At 46.8% G+C, this 22718-nt stretch overlaps 1 protein-coding gene across 2 annotated transcripts in view; it reads left to right on the plus strand.

Moving 5' to 3' along the window:
* Positions 1 to 730: 730 nt before the first annotated feature.
* The window catches only part of LOC149334582 (uncharacterized), a 35711-nt gene continuing 13723 nt past the window's right edge, over positions 731 to 22718 (plus strand). Inside the window, exons 1-3 of one of the 2 annotated variants that reach the window (XM_089555189.1) lie at positions 731 to 1149; positions 17359 to 17465; positions 18606 to 18674. In XM_089555189.1, coding sequence (XP_089411315.1) covers positions 900 to 1149; positions 17359 to 17465; positions 18606 to 18674 — 426 coding nt within the window. In that variant the 5' untranslated portion in view covers positions 731 to 899. The remainder of the gene's footprint in view (positions 1150 to 17358; positions 17466 to 18605; positions 18675 to 22718) is intronic. The other variant, XM_089555188.1, reaches the window with a different exon arrangement.

Below are 22718 nucleotides of genomic sequence, written 5' to 3' on the forward strand. Positions count from 1 at the left end.
ATCGTCGGTCTTGTGAAAAGCTTCCCTAGGTTTTTTTTACCGTCTCCGTATCAAGTTCCACTTTAGACGCATTTTCCGGCCAGCCTTCCCTGAGCCGTAAAGAGCATGCTGCGATGGCTGAAAAATCTCTCAAAATCTATATATTCATTTTTTTTGAGTAAGTTCAGTGATAACTTGGTACTCCGCAGAGCCTCGAATTCACGTTTTTATTTTTTTGACAGGTTCGTGCATTGATTAATTGTGCGTCATTGCGCGAACTGTTCGGCATATGTTTCGAATTAAATGGTTTATAACACCATTTCTCTCCGGGATAGAAACAGGACACCGAAAGACACTGAATCAATGAGAAAAAATAAGCACCGAGCAAAAACTCCCGGATTTGAAGAAAATTAAATAATCAAAACAAGGAACCCTGCTTTCGCATAGCGTTGCTACACCGCATAAATATATGGACGTGACAAGGGAAAGCACGGCAGTAATAGCAGAAGAGAACAATTATTGATGGTGCAAACATACGTGGCCTCCCAGGATTTATATCTACGCAAAGATGAACGCGCTGGTTTATCAAATTTAATTGGGGCCCCTGCTCGCCGCCGCATTGAAATATTGCACGGCATACGCCATCGGCTGCCTGTCACGAATGCGCCCCGAAGCATCTTGCAAAAAGCAGTTTCCTGGAAACAGCGATTGCTCCCCTGAGAAATATCCGCAGTGTGTTATCTGTGCAGCTGGCATGTCCCCTGTGCTTTCCTTCGCATCATTTTTCACTGTGGTGTGCCTTGAAAGCCGTCAGTCGTCTGGGCGCTGGGATGGCTCATTTCTGGAGTATATGGCTTGCCCGGTCATATGTCTTGAGTGGATTGCTCTACATCACTTGCGTGCTTAATGCAATAAAATAAATGTGTGACCGCGCAGCCTGTCATCCGCACACTCAGAAACAGGCACTGAACCCAGCCATTGTACAAGCCAGGTCGCGGTCTAAACTAGGATATAAAGGCCCAAGAACCGTTACGCGCACTTGGCAGCCAGCTCGAGCGATAGGCAACATGACGTCTTCCCGCTTCCTTCTTTGGATCTTCTTTTCCGCTCCCTTAATTTCTTCGGTGATGTCACGCGCAGACAGGTTCGACGTCTGCGAAGAAAAGACAGGTGAGCGCTCACGCCAGTACTTCAGTCCGTGTTAAGAGCAGCCACGAACATTCCATTCTTCGCTACATGGGCTTTCGTCTGAAGCTAAACTTGTAATTGAAATTTGTTATCCAGCAATACAGATCTGAGTTTGCATTTGGTTGGTTGGTTTATGGGGTTTAACGTCATAAAGCGACTAAGGCTATGAGAGACGCCGTAGTGGAGGGCTCCGGAAATGTCGACCACCTGGGGTTCGCATTTATCAATGGGGCTTAACGCCCTACTGAGTGGAAAAAAGAATGGCAGAATGTTTGCCTAAATACTGAGAACGTGGGAAAGCAGATTTGCATAAGCGGTAACAACGACAATGAAAACGGAAAATTTTATCTGTTGTTCTTCGCACCACAGATGTAAGTTGTTGAGGACAACGACGTGTAGTGCACAGCGCGAGAGTGTGTTGCAGCTTGGCGCAAAGTGTGGCCGGCTGCGGCGATAACCTATAGTGCTCTCGTGCACTGGCCGGCGATGCTGTTCTCTTCGTGCCACTGCGGGTTAGAATGCCTGTTGCGGCAACATTTGCTTTATTTATTTTAGTTATTTATTTCACTTGGCACAAAACCACGAACACCTCAAGATCTTGCTCTGGATTTGCCCATCGGAATAGAGCTTCCGCACTGAAAGCAATAAAGGTTGCCTTGATTGTGGCCGTCTTCACCACAAGAAGAGTAACCCCAAGACTCACGTTGAACCTGAATTTAAGTTGTAAAGTGAGAACAGGGATAACAAGCGCCCACTTTTCCGCTCCCAAACGGCTATAAAGAAAAGCTGCACGCAGGTCTTTAGCACCCGCATAGCTGTGTCGCCTGTAACCCTCGCTCCTAAACAATCCACCTTTCGGAATGATCCGGTGCTTCAGCGCTGTGGCTTTGTCGTCGGCATTTGAAGATATTCCACTGAGTTTACCTAGAGGATCTGTTCTAACAACAATGCCTAATTTAAACAAAACAGTACTGCAGCCGTTCAGCCACGTTAAATAATATAAATATTCTCTTTCATAGCACCGTAAAGCATTGAAACAGTGAGTGTGGCAGTTGGTTGCTCCTCTGTCGATGGCATTGCTTTTATTGCAAAAGCAATACTGCTTGCACTTTTCTGCCATCGGTGGTCGTGGCTATAGTGAACTAGAATACTTCTAGTTCACTATAGTCGTGGCGCCTGCTTACACAGCGGCGCGTCACGTGACCGTGTGACGTAACGACAGACCGATAGACGGGGCCCCAGCTCGCGCCATCGATGGCGGAGGTACAGCCTTACAAGCCAGCTGCGCCGCTCCACCACGTGACGTCACGACAGACCGAGAGCCGGGGCCCAAGCTCGCGCCATCGATGGTGGAGGTACAGCATTACACGCCGGCTGCGCCGCTGCCGAGAGAGCTAGAGCGGGATAAAACGAGGGGGGGGGGGGGGGGGCTGCAGCTGCGCTCTTCTCAGTGCGCTATCTCGGATGATGTGTACAAGGCGAGGCTGGAACGATCTGCTGCGGTCGAGCGACGGCGCCGCGCCGAAGAAACAGACGAAGAACGGGAAGAACGGCTAGCTAAAGAACGTGCGTATGCAGCAGCCTGGCGAGCACGCCGGTCAACATCGCTTGATGCGGGTGCATCTACAAGTGCAGGGCCAAGTTTAATGAGTGGTGTTTATTTTTCCACATATCTTTCAACTCTCTTCTATCTGCACGTGGCAGCGGTGGTGGCTCGTCTGGAGCCAGTAGGCAGGCCCGTGCACCTTCCTTTTCATCCTTCTCTCAGTCGCAACCAACCAACCGTCGGCGCGGAGCGGCGGTAGACACGGCGGATGCGGGCTGAAGAAACGGATGAAGTTGCTTTCGCAATTTCCGGGCTTAACCAAGCTGAGCCTCTGCCAATTTTTTATTTTGAGGACATAGAATTTGGAAGTGATCTTTCAAGTGCATTATTTTTTCTTCTTTTGGTTTAAGCGCATGACTTCTTTGTTACCTCTGCTTAATTTTTATTTTTTTTCCCGGATTGCGATATTTCAGGTTAGTGTGGTTTTCGTGCCCCTGTTTTTCTATCATTTTCTTTCTTGCACTTGGCGAAATCTTTAAACCACACTTGCTTGTGTCCGAGAAGCGCCCGCAGTATGAGTTAAATACAACAAAAAAAAACTCACAGGAAGGTTACGAGAGTTGAACACCGAAGTTAGCACAGCCGCGCTATCGTGGGGTTGCTGTGGGGAAATTACAACGAGAGTACTGGTTGCTGGGGCAGAGCCGAGAGAGAGAGATGGTTCTCGAACCACCGCCGATCGCATACAGAGCAGATGTAGCTGAACAGGTTGTCCAGGAAATTGTTTCGGCAATGCCTCGGCTGCATCCCCTGAGTTTAGTTGCTTGAGTGCTGCCCTGGCTTACCGAATCCGTTCCCGCGTGGTTCCGTGCGTGTACGGCGATTCATGTGGAATTCCGTGGCTCTAAATGCAGGTCTTCGCGTCTAGGCAAATTTGTTTCGGCTCCCACTGCCACAGCCGACGAGTCGTCTCGCCTACATCCCTTTGCTCCTGCCTCCGCGTTACGTAATGCAGTATCGTTCTGGCAGGCTCGGCGAGGTCACTCCCGATCTCGAGCTCGCCGGATCGCTTTGTAGTATCAATGTCTTGCTTCCGCCGTGGTATTTCAGCAATAATAATCACAGGCGCTGCAATAATTAAGGTTTCATGCTTGGCCGCTGAGCAGCGCGGAGAACACAAACGATACCGGTAGGCAACAGATGACGAGCGCTGTCTTGCAATTGAGTCCTTATTAATGTAAGAAAGGTATCGAAGAAATGACAACCTCTCACTTCTCATGCACTTCCCAATTCCTTCTCATGCAGCAAAATAGAGGGCTTACTAAAGCGCTGCTCTTGCTGTCTTGCGGTATGGAATGCTTCCACAATTTCTAGAGGTAACTGATCTCGGAGCCTGTACACCACGCGCGTGTTTGGTGCTGTTCACTACCCAACATGTAAACCAACCAAATAGCCCAGCCTGCAATTCTCACTGGAGTTGGACGTTCTTCATCTTCAGAACGCTCGTGTCGTCGACTCCTTTTGTAAAATTGCTCCTGTCGCCTTCTTCTTTCGTGCTCCCTGTCAGCTGCACAAGCTTAAACGCTGATTTTTCTGCATCTAGCGTCGTCACGCATGACGCATGTTGTACCACGTATTCCGGTGTCCGTCGCACTCACCTAGTTGTGTACAGCGCCGACGGTGTAAAACTGAGGAAAGAGATAGGAGCCGCTAACGTTGTAAAATATTCATTTCTGCGGTGCAGCACGATTCTGCAAGATCGATTTACGGACGCGGTGCCCACACCCCGACAAAAGCGAAAACTAAAAGAGGCTTTGCGTTCTTAAATGTAAGGGCATTTCAATGAGTCCGAGCTGTTGGAAATTAATGGCCAGCGCCCCCAGTACGATGCATTTCATGTTAGTAACGCTCAGAATCGAGGCATTTAACTCGCGATGCCTTAACTGAAGATGCCTTGCTGTATTTTCATCAATGTGTATTAGCCTAAGAGCGGTGTTGCTCCGAGACGGTGGTGAATTCTCACCGGCAGCCATCTTGGCGAAGTTAGTTTGTAAAGAAGTGGCGTTAATTGGTAGCGAGGCTCAAGCTTGGAGGCCTGGCGAACGTTCTGTGATCCTGCGCCCATTTTCTTCACAGCGGCATAAGAGGCCTCAGGCATAAATAAAATAAGTAATTAGGCCCTTATTGGGACCTGCGCTGCCCTGGACAACGCACCAAGGGGCAAGAAATGAACTTGAAAATCTGCGCAATATGCCCACTTATTTCTGTTCACGTGTTATGGCATCAGGCCCTTTAGCAAAACAGATTGTTTTGTGCCGTCAGTAGCCACACTCATAAGTGCAGCCGGTTCACTGGACCCTGTGTACATGCCCAAGATGGACTGACTTGTCAGTTTTCTAAAAAATTTTGAACATTTAGGAGAGGTCTTCAGCCATGGGCAGGAAGAGTAATGTGTTCAGAATTATAGTAAAACAGCAAGACCAAGAAAATTCCGGTAGCCTGCTGTAATAACAATTCTTATGATTGGCCATCTTTGGAATCACCATGCGCGGACGAGCAGGTGTTTCTTCGGAAATAGAAACGCACCAAAGCTCGGCAAGACTCTCTGCACACCTAAAACGCCGCATTCGTTCAAGGAAATGAGTTTCTTCCTCCCTTCTGCTGCAGAAGATCAAGCCGGCAGGTGACAGTGCATAAAGCCGCATCTGCTTTTTAGAGACCATCAGACAACGAAATGAGGCCCTCAAAGATCGTGGTTGCAAAGAGCTTCCCCGAAGCTGAAGCAGTGGCTAGTTTCGGCCCACTCTCTTTGCTCGACAGGACAAGCCGTTTCCTGGAACGATGACTTCGTCACGAGAACCACTTTGGCTGTCAAAATTCGGATCAGTCCGGGGATTTTCAAAATGGAGTAATTTTCCTGCGGGGGTGAAGCAATACTCCGCACCTTCTCTCCTAGACGGATTTGAGGCTGGACATCCTCTCTCATGGGCGGTTGTTCTAGCGCTAATTGCGTTAACGTCTTTAAGTCGTAGTTTGCGACTGGAACATTGATGAACAGTTGGAACAACAAACCAATGTAAAGCTTCACTTTACACTTTAAAATTCGGCCATACAGACGGTAGTCTTGCTTCGGCAGTCATACAGAGACCAGGCAGTTAGTCGTACCCGAAATATTAAGCGTCATATGCGCTTAACATGTGTCAGCGCGTCCCTTCACAACGGGGAGCTCCTTGGGAGACCTTGCGCGGCCAGCACCCCGGACAACATTGAACGTGTCTGGGAATTTGTCATGAATCTCAAAGGAGACCGCTCAGGCAGATCAGATGGGCAGGCGAGGCGCAATGAAGATGCAAGCACATATTTAATACACACTATAAAACAACAAACACTACCACACAAAACCTATGATGAAAACTGAAGCAACCTTAATACCCTAATAACACTGCTCAAAATATTAGGAAACACACAGAACTAAACAATGCCCAAATCTAACCGAAGCCAAACAAAAAGTACTAAGAAGAACGTTCAGAGTTTTCTGCTCAGAACGTTCGGGACTGCTGGGTTGGGTGAGTAAGCGTCGGAGTTGACGTTTGTGTCCACGTTGGAGGAACCATTAGCGCTGGCGTCCGAAGAAACCCAGTGCATTGCAGGCGGTTAGTGGCGTCAGCGTTAAGGGAACCCCTGTGCGTCAGGCGGTTGAGAGGACGCTGGTTCTGAGAACAGGCGCAGACACATTTGGGGCCTTCGGTGCGGCGCCGTAGGAGAGAAGGGACGGCAAACCCGGAGTGACGGCCGGCGATGCTCCCTCTCAGCTACTCAGGTCTTCTGCCCCCGCTCTGCCGCTGTTGTTGTTGTTGTTGTGACTGAGAGAAGGATGAAAAGGAAATTGCACGGGCCTGCTACTGGCTCGAGCCAAGCCACCACCGCTGCCACGTGCAGATAGAGGAGAGTTAAAAGATCAGAGGAAGGAGAGAGAGGAAAGGAAAGACGCGCGTCGCAGCAACAATTGCGTCCGCCGGAGCGGACGCTGCTCAAAAAACAGATAAGCGGCCGAAGCCGCGCTCGCCGAAGCGAGAACAGATACACCCGCTCTGCCGCGTCATCTCACGCGTTCTTATACTTATCACGCCATCTTCTTCTTATACATTCGTGCCTATGGCCACATTATTATTAGACGTCATCCTTATCATCGTCATTTTCTTCCTTGGGCGTTCGTGTCTTCCTTCCTGGAATTCGCCACGTCAGTGCAGCTTATTTTGCTGCTGTCACTTTTCGTATGTGACACTCGTGCATGATTATCGTCAGAGCACGATAAAGGCGATGGCATTTATTTTTTCATGTGTCGTAACGTTCACTGAAAATAATCCTGTCGACGGATCTGAATATACGGAACGTAACTGCCATGTTTGTCTTCCGACTGTGAACCACTGAGCAGAACGAGCAGAGTGTTGCAGTCTGCCTCAGCACTCTGAGAATGGCTCTATGTTGAGTTTCTCGTCGAGACCAACATTATATCACTCCCCTATCTGCCCTACTCGCCAAATTTCGCGCCGGCTGACTTCTTTCTCCCGATTCAATATGCTTTCAGAAGTGTTGCTTGGTGGGCGAGTTGGTAATCCATAAAAATAGAGCAGCGCGCAACACGACAGGACCAAAGGAGGAACTCAAAACGATACGAGCGCTGCCAAGTGTTTATTTCTTGCCGTTATCACATTCGCTTGCTGTTTTCACATCACTCCCGAGATGCAGGGCGAATCTCGGAAAATTATGGATGCGCTTACGGAAAATGACTTCGCGGCCACCGCTTATCAACATTGGGAAGAATGCCTAAAAGTGTTTATTACCTGGTAGGCGGCTATTTCGAGGCCCATGATGTTCAAATTTAAGTACGTAATGTACGTTTTCGCCTCGAAGCCTATGCTGTTCAAATTTAAGTACGTAATGTATGTTTTTGTCGATAAGCCTACGCTGTTCAAATTTGAGCTCCATTCTTTGCTGTGTGCGCGCTGACTGCACTCGGTAGCAGCGCAGATGATGGACAGCTCATTAGACAGGCGACACACGCCACCTGGCCGGCTGGGCCAGCATGGCACACCCAGTGACTGCTATCCAAACATCTGAAATCGCTGCCGTTGATTCATAACTGACACTGCGCAGTAGTAACTACCGCTCGATCTAGCGGCCGTGCCAGTAGTTTCGCTTGCAACACTGCCCCTGTATCGAACCCATCTCATCTATCTATTCAATTCAGACACTTTGCCCAGCCGGCACACATCTCTCAATTGGCAGATTGTGCAGCTCGTCGGCGTGCTTGACCGGTGGTTATACAGCCGAATCCGCTTATAACGAACATAAAAGTTGCGCGTACTGGGTCATAAGATGTTCGTAGTAAGGGCAGCCAAAAATACTAAGTCCGCCAGAAGTCAGGTTCGTTCCTTAAAAACTGTATCATGCGCGTCTATTTCTTCAAAGCAGGCCTCACCACGGTTCCTTTCAGGCTCTTCAGGGAGATCACGTTCTCCTCGCCGAGATCATTGCTGCGAAAAATCTGCTTTAAGGACGGGATAAAACTAGTCATGTTGAAGATTCCACGGCAGCTGGTCGCAGGTCGGCCAGATCAATCCCATTCCTAACGGCAGCGGAGTGCTCGTCCTTTGTTGTCGGCCGCACGCAGTCATCCGAGGCAACGTCCGGCCACATAAATGAATCGCTGCCACAAATCTACATGCGCCTGATCATCGTGCCTTCACACCGTAATCTGCCGTTCCTGGGCTCATCCAGTGCCGCAACTAGCGTACACTGTAGCGCGATTTGAAGGTTGTAGTAAAATGGCAGTTTGGACGAGTTGGTTAAGCATTTTGTAATTAAACGGCGCAAGGACACAGGACGAGAACGGAGAGGAGACACACACGACGCTGAACTTGCAACTGCGTTTATTGGAAAAAACACGCTGGTTTTCAAGGCAGGACGTCAAGAAAGCGCGCGCATGCGCTTGTCAAAAATACACTTGTCGGGTAATAAAATGTCTCATAATCGCACGTGTGATTATCGATGCTAACCACTCTTTAGCAACTTCATTTCCTTAGAGGACAATGCTGCTGAAGGCTGGCTTACACATCTGTTTCCTTTTCTCAAGGTATGAAATGCCTCTGCTACTTCCCTCGTGCTACGATCATTATGTATGAACAAGACTTCTGTGTCAACGAGATACGGGGTGCACTTACACCCGAGACAATGCTTGGCCAAGTTTGTTGAACACTTTCCCAAAGAATTTTGGTGCTCCAAAAGCCGTACATTAATGCAACGACCTCTCTGGCCAATATAAGTACGGCCGCAGGACAGAGGAATCTGGTAGACCACAGCAACATTACACGAGACGAACTTGTTAGCATGGTTAATTTTACACTGTTTTCTTTCCCATTCCATCTCGCTTCCTTTCAACAGCTGCCCCCACCATGCCCCCACCTTGCCCCCACCTTGCCTTATTAGGAGCCGAGGACACAACGTTGACACCATACTTGGCCCCCACTTAAATCTGTGCGAAAGGGAATGTACGAACGGCATTACAGCTATATTCTTTGTTCTATCGTCCACACTGGTACGCTGCTCAGAGTCACGTTCAGGGTTTTTCAATTTTTTCACAATCTTTTACGCACGCGACACAAGAACTGAGTCCGGGAAACCGGCCTGCTTACAGCGGTGTACCTGGCCACAGAGGCTAGTCTTCATTTTGTGAGAACATGATTTCTTTAACGCCATACTCATGCACCTGCTTACTATCCCGTTTTTTACTAGTTTCGAGTGGCAAGACCTATAGTTCAACAGGGGCTTCTCGCTTCGAGGGGAGTATTGCCAGCACACGTGGTCTTTTCCAAAGACCAGCAGTAAGTCCAAAAACTGTAGTGTGTTATGCTGAGGAATTTCATGCGTAAATTTCAGCCCGGACCCGTTCTTTACAAAACAATCTAAAACACTTGACACGGTTGCTGCCTGAGGGGACTTCAAAACCACAAGATAATCATTAACGTACCTAAAAATGCGTATGAAACCACCTGTCAATTCATTCGCCACTTCCTTGTCGACAAGCCGCCGCGGTGGCTCAGTGGTTATGGTGCTCGGCTGCTGACCCAAAAGACGCGGGTTCGATCCCGGCCGCGGCGGCAGAATTTCTTTGGAGGAGAAATTCTAGAGGCCCGTGTACTGTGCGATGTCAGTGCACGTTAAAGAACCCCACGTGGTCGAAATTTCCGGAGCCCATCACTACGGCGTCTCTCATAGCCTAAGTCGCTTTGGGACGTTAAACCCCATAAACCAAACCAAACCAAACCAAACCACTTCCTTGTCGACATGACTAAGGAAAATGCTAAGGAAAATCTTGTTCGCGGCCAAGACACATAAGCCGGAGATTCCGTTCAGGGCCATAGTTACAGAGCACCGCTCTTGGCAGTTGGTGGTTTCCACGTACCTGAACAGACATCTTTCAACACTGCATGTGAATGACCCGTTCCTGGTTCCCAACCCAGAGGAAATTGTAAACTTTCTACTGAATGACAACCCTGGAGACTGTTCTGGTTTAGCACAGATGTGGAAGATCTGTTCTTTTCCCTACCGCATGTGCCTCTCCTGCAATATGTACAGCAATCCATTGAGGATCAAAATGACGAGCATGCTTTTCAAAATAGATGCGGAATTTCTACCGTATCCTTTCTGGACCTCCTCACCTTCTATCTCAAGAATACGTAAGTCGCTTGGGAAAACGAAAGTCTTGCAAAAGTCTGGCGTGTGTATATGATCAAAAGTAGCCCCGGTGCTCAGCAGCATTTTTCTTAGTCATGTCGACATAGAAGTGGCGAATGAATTGACAGGTATTTTCATACACATTTTTAGGTACGTTGATGATTATCTTGTGGTTGTGAAGTCTCCTCAGGCAGAAACCGTGTCAAGTGTTTTAGATTGTTTTGTAAAGAATGGGTCCGGGCTGAAATTTACGCATGAAATTCCTCAGCATAACACACTACAATTTTTGGACTTACTGCTTGTCTTTGAAAAAGACCACGTGTGCTGGAAATACTCCTCTCGGAGCGAGAAGCCCCTGTTGAACTATAGGTCTTGCCACTCGAAACTAGTAAAAAACGGGATAGTAACCGGGTGCATGAGTATGGCGTTAAGGAAATCATGTTGTCACAAAATGAAGACTAGCCTCTGCGGCCAGGTACACCGCTGTAAGCAGGCCGGTTTCCCGGACTCAGTTCTTGTGTCGTGTGCGGAAAAGATTGTGAAAAAATTGAAAACCCCTGAACGTGACTCTGAGCAGCGCTCCAGTGTGGACGATAGAACAAAGAATATAGCTGTAATGCCGTACGTAAATTCCCTTTCGCACATAATTAAGAAAGTGGGAGCAAGTATGGTGTCAACGTTGTGTTCTCGGCTCCTAATAAGGTAGGCAAGGTGGGGGCAGCTGTTCAAAGGAACCGAGATGGAAGGGGAAAGAAAACAGGGTGTAAAATTAACCATGCAAACAGGTGTAAGGTTGCTGTGGTCTACCAGATTCCTCTGTCCTGCGGCCGTACTTATATTGGCCAGACAGGCCGTTGCATTAATGTACGACTTTTGGAGCGCCAAAATTCTTTGGGAAAGTGTTCAACAAACTTGGCCAAGCATTGTCTCGAGTGTAAGTGCACCCCGTTTCTCGTTGACACAGAAGTCGGAACAACGAATACTATGACTTTCGTTCTTTTCTCCCTCGTTCGCCTTTCCATGATACAAACATCAACCCACGTCGCAATCACCACCCTTTCCCTTTATTCTAAGCTTTGCATACTTTTCGATCAGGTGTGGACTTGGTTGCCTCTTATCTTCGCGGACGATATGAAAGTTTGTGGGAATGATCTGGTGAAGCTGATCCTTGGTACTGCTTAATTTGATCGACTTTCTGATTTGCAAGAAATATACCATCACAACGCCTCGTCGTACTGCCTTTGTTCACGAATGAAATTTCGCAAAACCATCACAAGATCATCTCGTCATACTGCATATTTCCACGAATGAAATTTCGCAAAAGATTTTTGCAGAAAAGTATAACTGCTGCTACACACGCCACAAGCTGTTTCGTAGCGTCCAGTTACAAATAATACCGAAGAATAGGTCGCACGCAATACAATCACTGCCTATTCGATGAAGCAAAGCAAATTAAAAAAAAAACTACTTGCCCAGAAGAGAGCGGCAAAGACGTTCGGTGGAAAATACGGGCGCGTCGTCAGGCTGATTCAAGATTCGTCGGCAAATGCCATGCCCTCACACCACAGTTACCCAATGAAAGCAACATATGACGTCACACTGAGGAGTCACATCATGAGTGATGTCAGCAATTACCTATTGAGGGCTGGCGGAATGCTAGCTGCGCTAACAGTGAAAGAGTGTGGAAAGTTTCCGCTACTGTGTGCGTGGCGTGTCCAGTCATGTGACAGGATGCATGACGTGGCTATGCAGGGCAGAGGAGCGGCAAACAAGTGCTTTTCAGTGGTGTTATAGCCCTATCAAGCGGGCAAAATAAGGTGCACTTACGAAGAGTACCACTCGCTAAAAGTGCACTCTAGCACAGCTAAATGGCGTAACATAAGTGCACTCGCCAAAGTGCGCACTCATGTCGGAGTGCGTTTATAGAACCCATTTTGAGGGCTGAGTGCGTAGCCTTGCCAGTAGCGGCTTCAAAGGGGCATAAAAGTATAGGGGCATAAAGTATAAAAGTATATGTATAGGGCATAAAAGTACTTACAACTTTATATTGCATCCTATAACACTGTTTTAATAAAAAAAAATTCGTTCGTTACAGCTTCAAGCGAAGCAACAAAACAAAGGAACGATATCAGATGGAACATCGCCCCCCGCCGCCATCTTGTTTCTTGCCGAAATTCTGGATAGTCTTGGCTGGTCTTGGGTATTCTTCTATTTCTATTTTTTTTCATCGTTAAAAACTGCTGAACCTCTTTTTATTTGCGCTGTCACGTTAAGCAGTCAATTATTATGAGTCTATTTTTTTTCATCGACCTCTTCAGAAATTCCGCTCATTTTCTGACACCATTTTTTTTCTACGAGTGCACTTTGCTTTCCCGTTTAGCATCGCGTAGCCAAAAGTGTCACTCGGGATGCGGAAGCGCATTCCCCGTAAGTGGACTCAAAGGGCAACTCCGGCCATATTTCGATGTTCATCGATTGAAATGAAATTTTAAGTCTGTATTCTTTGTGGTAGTCTGATGTCTCCTGTAAAATTTCGCACCTGAAAGCGGCGTAGTTTTTCCGCAAGCGAATTTTGAAGACAAGCGCTCCTCGACGCGAGCTAACGCAAGCGGCACCGATTGATCGAGCAACTTCTACAGGCCACCCGGTACTGTGACGTCACTGGCGTGTCAAGATGGTCGGGCGCGCGCTGGAGTTGGCAGTGCAGGGGAAACTGAAAATTGGTTTTGACGAAAGTAAATGACGCAGTAACGGACGCCCGAACCGCGACGTAAGGCAGGAGTGACAGAAGGAAGGAAGGAGTGGAAGAAGAAAGGAAGGAAGAGGTGCCGTAGTGGAGGTCTCCGGAATTATTTCGACCACTTGTGCAATTTCGCGCCGTCTCAACGTGCTTGATGTGATGTGTACGCCAGAGTGGTGGGTCACGGCAACTTCTGTTGTGCTGTGGGGTGCACGAATTCTTCATCTGTGACAATGGGCGTGATATACCGTAGGTTTCCTAGCGATAAGAACCTTCGCGACAAGTGGGTGAGAATAGTCCGCCGTGTCAACTGGTCTCCGATGAAGCATTCCCGCTTGTGCTTGGGACATTTCGCGCCAGATTGCTGTGAAGACAGCGTGTACCTCAGAGAGAGCTTTGGACTCGCTAAGGCTTCGTTCAACCGGCGCTTGAAGGCAGATTCGGTGCCAGCGTTATTCGAGTACAACCGCCCATCGCAGCGGCCAGCTGAACGAAGCGCGGCCGTCAAGAGGAAGCGGACCACAGTGAGCGTGCTCAGAGTATGCTGGATTGTAGAACTGTAGCTGGCGTGAATTCACTCCAAAGGCTGGCCGTCGAGGCAAAGCTGCGCAAAGAGAGGACTGTTGGTGATGCATGCCCCTGTAAGGACGTTGTGCACCGCGGCAACGTTCAGGGAGCAGATTCTTAAATCAGACTGGGACGGCCGACACTCGCCACACGGAACAGCTGTCAGCGGGAGCGTCACATTGACTTCTGTTCTGACGATTGTGTCACAAATGCATGCACGAGAAACGACTCAAGTACTTACTTCTCCGAGTTCAGACCGTCTTCATGCTGCAGGTGACGCGGCCTGTGGTGGGACTTTGCGCGGCGGTGGATCATACCTGAAAGACGACTCGTCCAACCCAAAACCGTCGAATGAGTCGTTAAAGGAGTAGAAAACTGAGCTAGTTGGTTCATACTTCTTGGTGGGAACAGCCGAAATAACAAAACGCAGACACAGAAAGGAACACATAGAACGTAGACGAAGCTTCGTCTACGTTCTATGTGTTCCTTTCTGTGTCTGCGTTTTGTTATTTCGGCTGTTCCCACCAAGAAGGAATGAGTCGTCTTCTACAGACGCGCTGGTCTCGGAAAAGCTGTTCTCCGCGTTTTCAGTCATGTCGATAGCGCGGCGCAGGGTAGTTGAGATATCTTCGGGGACTTCAGAGCTCGGCCAACAAGCCAGTGACGTCACAGTCAATACCGCACGAAGGCACCTCCCACCCAGGTTTCGGTTTTGCGGTTTCGAGTTTTGCGTTTTTTGCTGTTTAAAAATTATTTTAGGGTTGCTTTTGAAACCCTTGTATTATACACATTACAGGAGGTTCTTAGGAACACAAAACAGCCATTAACTTAAAATGGCTGAAAAATCGCCAGAGTTGCCATTTAACTTGTGCGCTTGACAGGGGTATTAGTTGTGAAGATGGACGCCATACCTCCTATGCGTGCCGGATATTCGGGGATTGGAAAGCCGGTTATCTCGCGGCGTCGTGGCAGACCACCCAGAGACGAGTCTCCAAAGATGGCTGCGGGGCATAGTGTGCAACGCGCGCTTACAAAGGTGCCTCTGGACTGGCACATGGCTGCATGCAGCAATCCGGCGTTAGCGCCAAAGCGATGCAGGGCTACGGAACATCGAGGCTGAATGGAGGACTATATTCTTGCGTCTAAAAGAAAGAGAAAACAGGCTAGAAGGTAGAATCGTGCGCAGCGTAATGTGTCGTGCGGAGTTGCGAAGGAAGGCAAAGTGACGTCTAACAATATCGATATTGAAATATATCTGCGCTTAAAAGACACGAACTGAAAAATAGAGACACACACACGCAGCGCTGGACTTACAACTGAATTTTTATTCGGGAAACACTGCTCCTTATACACACCAGCAGCTGATAAAAATAGAAGATGGTAACACCCGGATGATAAAAATCGACCAACTCTCTCGTCACATGTCCAGTCCTTCCTTTCCTTTTGCAAAAATGCCCTTTCCTTTGATAGTAGTGAAAGGGACGTGCTACTCACGCATGCAACCCCACTGTCCGCTATGCTCATGGCTTCAATTATTTCACGCGCCGTTTGGTCACGGTTCCTGCTTACTATCTTCGTCTCGTTATAGGAAGGTACACATTTACATTCTTGACAATGAACAACCAAATTCCCATCGCCTTTCCGTTCCATGTTCTTCCGATGCTCACGGAGCCGCTCGTTCAAACATCGCCCCGTTTGGCCTACATATGCTTTGCCACATGTAAGCGGCAACCTGTATACCACTCCTTCTGCGCATGCGACCATGGGGAATTGGTGTTTCTTTTTACACCTCTTAGCTTTTCTTTCTTTGTACGTTACTATTTTGCATAAGTTTTCCAATTTGTCCGGGGCTGAAAAAACGACCTTAGTTTTTACTTTCGAAGCAATTCTTTTAATATTATGGGACACCCCATGAATGTACGGAATCACCACCACTTTCTCCTTTTGTTTTGCTCCCTCACTGCTAGGCACCATACCCTTTTTGCCAAATTTCTTGAGCAGGCTTTTTGCCACCGACACCAAAACCTGATCCGGATAACCTGCTTCCTTTAGCCTCACCACCCGCTGCTCAAAACTTTCTTTCACTAATTCCGGGCAAGATTTCTTCAACGCATTTTGAAAACATAACCTCACGATTACCCTCTTCACTAATTTTGAATATGCAGAGCTGAACGGAAGCAAACCTTTGTTACCTCTAGGCTGGCACATCCAAAATGTCCCATCACGCGCCAGTGACAGCTTGATATCGAGGAAACGTATCGTGCCTTCGTTCATTTCTTCATATGTGATTATTAGTGGGTTAAGGGTTTTACTAAAAACAGCAAGTAGCTCTTGCACAGCAGAGTCGTAAATACCGTGAAGGTGATTAAAGGCCACTAAAAAGTCATCCACAAACCGGAACACTTTTACGCCATCAACTTTGTTTTGATCTCGCAAAAGGATAGCCAACTTTCTGTCACACTGGGCAAGGAAAATGTCACTTAGAACTGACTAACGCTGACAAGAATTTTTGCCGAGGTCTGAAGAGGATATAGCGTAACGCCATTCTTACGGGCTCACATCGTTGTTAGACGCGACATGTGGGCAGGTGTAATTTCAGATTTTTCGTAGCTTTGAACTGCCAAGCACAATGAGAGTGAAACCATTTTAATTAGTGGAAATAACAGGTGATATCTGCTTTCTGGATGCGAAACAACAACATTTACTGCCCTGATTTTGCGCTAACATAGAGCGGACCAAGGAGCACTCGCAGTCTTTCAGACACGCATCGTGAAGCGTGTGTGGCGCTCTGGTTTCTCGTTGTAATCCGGCAGCTTAGAAAAGGATCGACGGGAATAATAGCATTCATTTAGCACAGCTGAAGCTTCAGTCCAATATTTTTGCTTTCTATTTTTGACTCCTCGGTGATGCTTATCTGAATAGTCAACGATTAGACGAGACCGCGTCTGTTCTGCGGTTTTTTAAATAAAAATGAAGCCTGATTACCGGAATGGTACAGCCAGCAATTAGCGCTAGCTGGTGCGCGAAATAATTCACGGAAGGTTGTCGCAATAGACAACTGGTCTGGTGAGGGCTTCTTTGACGGTGATACTAGCTTAGGACTATTAGGAATTACATTATTAGGACTATCATTAGGACTACGGACTAACTCAGGAGTATTCACTGAAAAGAATACGTTTTATTGTGTTCGACCGCAGCGTTGGGCGACTGTCTAACGCTTCTGTTTCATGCATGCTAATAATGTTTGGGTTGTTTTTTGGCATTGGCGACGTATAGGCGTAACCGAGTTGGCACTGCACTACTTGCTGTACCGGCGGTCAGTGCGCGTGTTTTGCGATACTGACGGCTGCATGAGATGACTTTGAGACAGAAGTTCTCTGCTGCGATGTAAACGGCCCCTGTTCGATGCTTACGATGCCCGTAATTATTTCATGTATATACCTTGAAAGTATCCTTGCTCAGGGTTGTCAAAATGCGTGACTATTTCCAGGTATATATTGATGAACTCTGTTAGCCATAATTATGCCGAGTTTGTCTTAGTCGTAGGCGACCGGCAGATCCATATCGATTGCACCGTTGCCTGAATGTATTCTTCCTTTAGGGATGGCCCAGAAGGCGAAGGCAACGCAGCTTGGCGCCAAGCTGGTGGACAAGTGTTTTCTGCCCGTTGCCAGCAAGTACAAGTTCACTCCCAAGATGTTTCAAAGGGTAGGTGCATCCATTCGAGTTCTGTCTACGATTTGGGAGAACGAACCGACTTCACTGTTTTACATTTGTAGCCGCCCCCGTCCCCACCCCCAAATCACAAACTTATGCGTGCCTTTCGTTGCACATGCTCAACGTTTCTACAATGGTGAAGTCGTTGTAGTCGAGTGCATTTCACTATGAAGGTGGTGAATGTAAGACGTCGTTGTAAAATTACTGCGAATTTATTTCTTCAGTTTGCACTCGGTGAGTGCGGGGCTCAAATTGCACTGTGTAAACGTTTTTTTTTTATTACGCAACTACACCACATTTGTGTGTAGCTTGTAAACTACAACTAGCCTTTGCAAGTTGCACTGACCTGTTGCTGGCTTCACCCCCATTTATGCACCCCGGTGGACCGTTGAACTAGATGGTTGAGAGAGTGAAGAGATGCAGCGCTCGAACAATAATTCAAAGGGTCCCAGACCATCGTTCGTCCGTGTCTCTGAATGCATCGTGTCTCTCCCGAGCCGTATCTTTTCACTATTTACGCGTCTGGCCGTGGAACTACCCAATTTTACCGATGTAACTCAGTGAGAACAGAATGCTCTGTTCCGGACACGCGTAGAGTTTACTTGCTTGTCCTCCGTGATCAGAGAAAAGCGAATTTTGATTGATTTCCTGTGTGAATATGAGCAGACAGTAAGTGATCTACAATCGCAGTGTTTAGTTTTGTATCACGATGCCGTATGCTGTGCTGTTACGGGCAGGATACTTTCGCATGTTATGCAATTTTCTCTGTCTCGGGATGTTTCTGCAGTGATGGGCATCTCAAAAAGGCGAGAAAAAGAAAGAATAAAACATTTGTCACAAGAAAAAGTGCGAATTCAATAAATTTCTAAGCTACTCTAGCTGATTTCCCGACATGCCGTAGCAGAGGGAGGAATAGGACGAACAAGGTATTTTTAGTTTCTTTTGTGCGCTCCAGTCCTGCTTGAATGGCGCTAATCATGCACTGGATTCCATTAGCTGCCGCCAAGCATCTCTTTTCGGCATTATTTTTTTCCAAAATACCTATCTACTGGATTAAGAACACTGCGAAATGGTTTATACCCTACTCTTGGATACAGTACAAACCAAATACCTTTCTTGACCTCTCCCCAGGCGGCATATAAAATGTGCCTTGTGTTCCGTTTGTGCTTTCACAAGTACATCCCACTGAAGAAAACTAAGGTGAGTGTGCGACAACGATTACGCTCTTCCGGTAGTCAATTTATTTATTTGCGCATGTTCTCAATCAGTTCCGGATATCAACAAGAACTGCATTTAGCACAGAACACCAAGAAGGACAGCTGAACATCTTAAAAAAATTACCGGTAGAAAAAGTGCACACCAGGAAATAACATAAAGGTAATATAGAGCGAAAATAGGACCACACGTAATTAAGCTTAATTACAGCACTAACACACAAAGCAGCCATCTGAAAACACGTGCTTATTCGAAATCTTAATCATATAGCCATGTTAGAATCACAAAAAATAAACGCAATAATGGTAAAACAATACAGCAGTAATACAAAAACTACTTAACAAGGATGACAAGAAATATATAATTATCAGCGAAGATCATTTTCTGCTAGCTTTGTAAGAATGTCGATCGATGACCTGCTAAAAATACAATTATTGTGGGCTTTCTATTAACCTAATGCAGGTATAAAAAATGAGCATTTCAAGCAGTCGGAGTGCAGTGCATGCAAAATAAAGTTGCAAGTACTTTTATGCCCTATACATATTGTCCATTTGAAGTCGCTACTGGCAAGGCTACGCACTCAGCCCTCAAAGTGCGTTCTGTGAACGCACTCCGACATGAGTGCGCACTTTGGCGAGTGCAACTAGCCCAGCTAGAAGTTCTCTTAATATAAGGGTTATGTTTCTCATTTCTATTTCTTTTAGTCTGCGCGTATTTAAGCATGCATAAAGATACGACGTTTTAAACCTGCTCCACAGAAGTCGATATGTTGGGCAGTGCCTCGAATAAATAAGTTGATAGAGTATATCCACACCGTTGCATGGCTATAATCGCGATATGTGATTTTGTAGAAGGTTCTCTGTTACAAATACTGAGAATACAAAGCAGTAATCTGGAGTCTTATATACCATCCATGAGGTCCAGTTCTGCACAGCGTACTGAAAAATGATTGCTAAAAAATATTACGTCAACTATATTGAACGTTGTTCCCTGTGCACGTGCAGGTTCGGTTACTACCACATAAAGATTAAACTTTAATATTGCGTGCAGAAGGACCTAAGAGCCAGGGAATGAAACCGTTTGCCAGTTTGTACCTGGCAGGCTAAAGTTTTCTGGTAAGATTAGTCTTGAACCTAGTACGTGACGCTGGAAATAGCTGTACAAAGAGATCATGGCGAAATGGCACGTTGCAGGGCTACGATAAACACACCCCACTGTGATAAAACATGCACAAAGCATCAACTTGTAAAAGAGTGCGTCGCAATCCTGAACATCCGGCAATAGAGAAAAGGGAACCTTCTTTTTTTCTACAATCGCCACTTCGGCCCCACCTGTTTGCCCAACCCTGCGTACGGTTACATAATACTAAGGTGCAACCTCGATGTCTAAGATATCGGGCGTTAGCCACGTTTCTGGTATTGCCAGAAAGTCTGGCTCAGCTCGTAGAAAACAGTGATTCGGGTGAATCTGTTCTGCTCAAGATGCTGCGGGAATTTACTTTCCCAAAGTTATTTGTGACGTGGTGGTTGCCCTCGTGGACGGAAAGGCTATAGATAGATAGATAAATAGATAGATAGATAGATAGATAGATAGATAGATAGATAGATAGATCTTTTATTTCAGACAACAACGTCTAGGATACAAGGGCAAAAGGCGGATGCACACTGCCTGACGGGGCCAAGCATCGGACACAATGCTCAGGACAAGCGTCAAAAGAAGCAAGAACTTCATACGTTCTCATTGCAAAAAAAAACACATAATTATACAAGGTAAAACTAGGAGGAAGGCGCACACTTTTGCAATGACATAATAATAAAGTGAATATTTACAAGTCACATCAGAATAAGAAAAAACACGAGAATTGACAGAATGCGTCACCTTGCCTGTCTAGTATGACTTTTTAGCGTATTAACTGCTTACATCAGGTTACATATAGACTTAACTATCTTTTAAGTAATGCCAGCAGTATAATCGGCCATTCGGGCCTTATTTTATTATAGACTAGCGACAATTCGTTCCCCGCCCTTTTCTTCGGTTCTGCACTTCCCCACAGCTTTTTCCTTAGATTTCTCAAGCTTGCCGAGAAGTTTTCGCCTACCGAGTGTTTAGAATCCTCTAGTTTACAACTTTTCTGACATTCTTGCTTTGTCGCGGTAGTACAGTGGTTTTAATACTATCGGAAATGTTTTGTCAGCCGCTGGCCGCGCTAGTCCATGAATTCTATAAATGGGAGCAGATTCAATTTTAAGGACGGGTTTCACAATTTTTTTTATTCGTTAGGTAATTGAGGGAATAAGTATTTTCTTTTCCAAATTCTCGTCCTCCACCACAGATTGGAGCTTTGATAACGACTTTCCAAGTGCTCCAGTCTTAATGCAAAATAAGATACTGTTTTCTCCAGGTTGGTGACCTCATCCACCGAATGCAATGTTTTGCTGCCTAGAGCTGTTAGGCTTTCCAGTTTCTTGTCTATTGATGATAAGCGTCCATCCTAAATTTATTTGATATTTTTAGAAATCTGCTGCAGTTGGCTAGCGAGTTGTGCGACGTCGCGTCGATTGTCTCTCATCATCATCATCGTCATCAGCCTGACTACACCCACTGCAGGGCAAAGGCCTCTCCCATGTCTCTCCAGTTAACCCTGTCCTTTGCCAGCTGAGGCCACCGTATCCGAGCAAACTTCTTATTCTCATCCGCGCACCTAACTTTCTTCCTCGCCCTGCCACGCTTGCCCTCTCTTGGAATCTACTCCGTTACCCTTGAGGACCAGCGGTTATCGTGCCTTTGCATTACATGCTCTGCCCAAGCCCACTTCTTCCTCTTGATGTCGACTTCGATGTCATTAACCCGCATTTGTTCCTTTCACCAACTCTGCCCACTTCCGGTGGCTTGTCTCTGCATCACCGGAAAAGTGTCTTAGTTTGCAGAGTGGAGAAATCTAACGCAATTTTTTCTTTTTACTTTTCCAGAAGTACACCCCTCTTGCACTTGCTACAAAACAAGCCGCTCTGTTCTCTTCGTATTGCGTTATGTCCCATTCCCCCTCGTTCTTCTCGCAGAAAGGCGAGTGTTCCAGCTCATATGTCACGTCAACAGCACACATGTTTAAAACTTGCATAGCGTTCTTGAAAGGCGGCAGTGGAGAGGATGAAGGTTTTCCCTCTATCTATAACGCCGTCTTCTATCCAGCTTCACGATCTTGTGGGTAGTGCAAACAGCTAGTTGGCTGCTACGGATAAGGCGATGCCATGTCAGGTTTTGAAAAGAAAAAAAATTCTTCATTAGAGCTGTACAGCGCGAAGAAATCATTTTGCGTCGTCGTTTAGTGCAAGGAATATGATAGCGAACTGCATCTGCGTGTCTGTTATTTTTGAGAGCGCCAATGCGAAATGAAGTATACATGCCAAGCTACATTAACGGGAGAATGGAGACAACACCGTCCAATTATTTTTTTTTTTCAGTAAAGAATGAATCCCTGGCTCTCTCTGGCAGTGTTGAAGTTGGTACGCACACAAAACAGGCATTTATAGACGAAAAAAATGGATTGGAATATTACAGCCAGTAAGCTAAAATCGTGGCGTTCTTTCCGGAAGGACGGGTTGCAAGCGTTTTGAAGTTCAAGGTGGTGCACCGTAGCCTCAGGGATCCGCTACTAAAATTGATACTGACGCACGGGGCAAATCGGTCCGTGATGCAGACACTTGTATGTTGCTTTTTATCGTTTCTAGTGTATAAAGACTTTGTTTTCAGAGAGAGAGGGCGCTTAGCGATTAAACTGGGCTACCGCATCGCTACAGACGAACTTCTATTGGTCCTCAGAGTCTCTATATGAAAGTTTGAATTTCGCGCCGTCGGCCCTGCAACACTTCACTAAAAAGCGTTGCGTTTACATAGAGCAGCCTGCCCAGATGAAATGGTCAGGTGGAGTTTGGGGCGCAAAGAAGCATCGAATTTCTTCGGGCTGCAGGCTTCAACAATGAAGTGATATCGCATCGCCTTGTCTGTGCCACCGAACTCGCAGCTGGCGCT

The sequence above is a fragment of the Amblyomma mixtum genome, chromosome 8 (assembly GCF_055824585.1).
Source record: "Amblyomma mixtum isolate Tamu chromosome 8, ASM5582458v1, whole genome shotgun sequence".
In the NCBI taxonomy this organism is placed as follows: Eukaryota; Metazoa; Arthropoda; class Arachnida; order Ixodida; family Ixodidae; genus Amblyomma; species Amblyomma mixtum.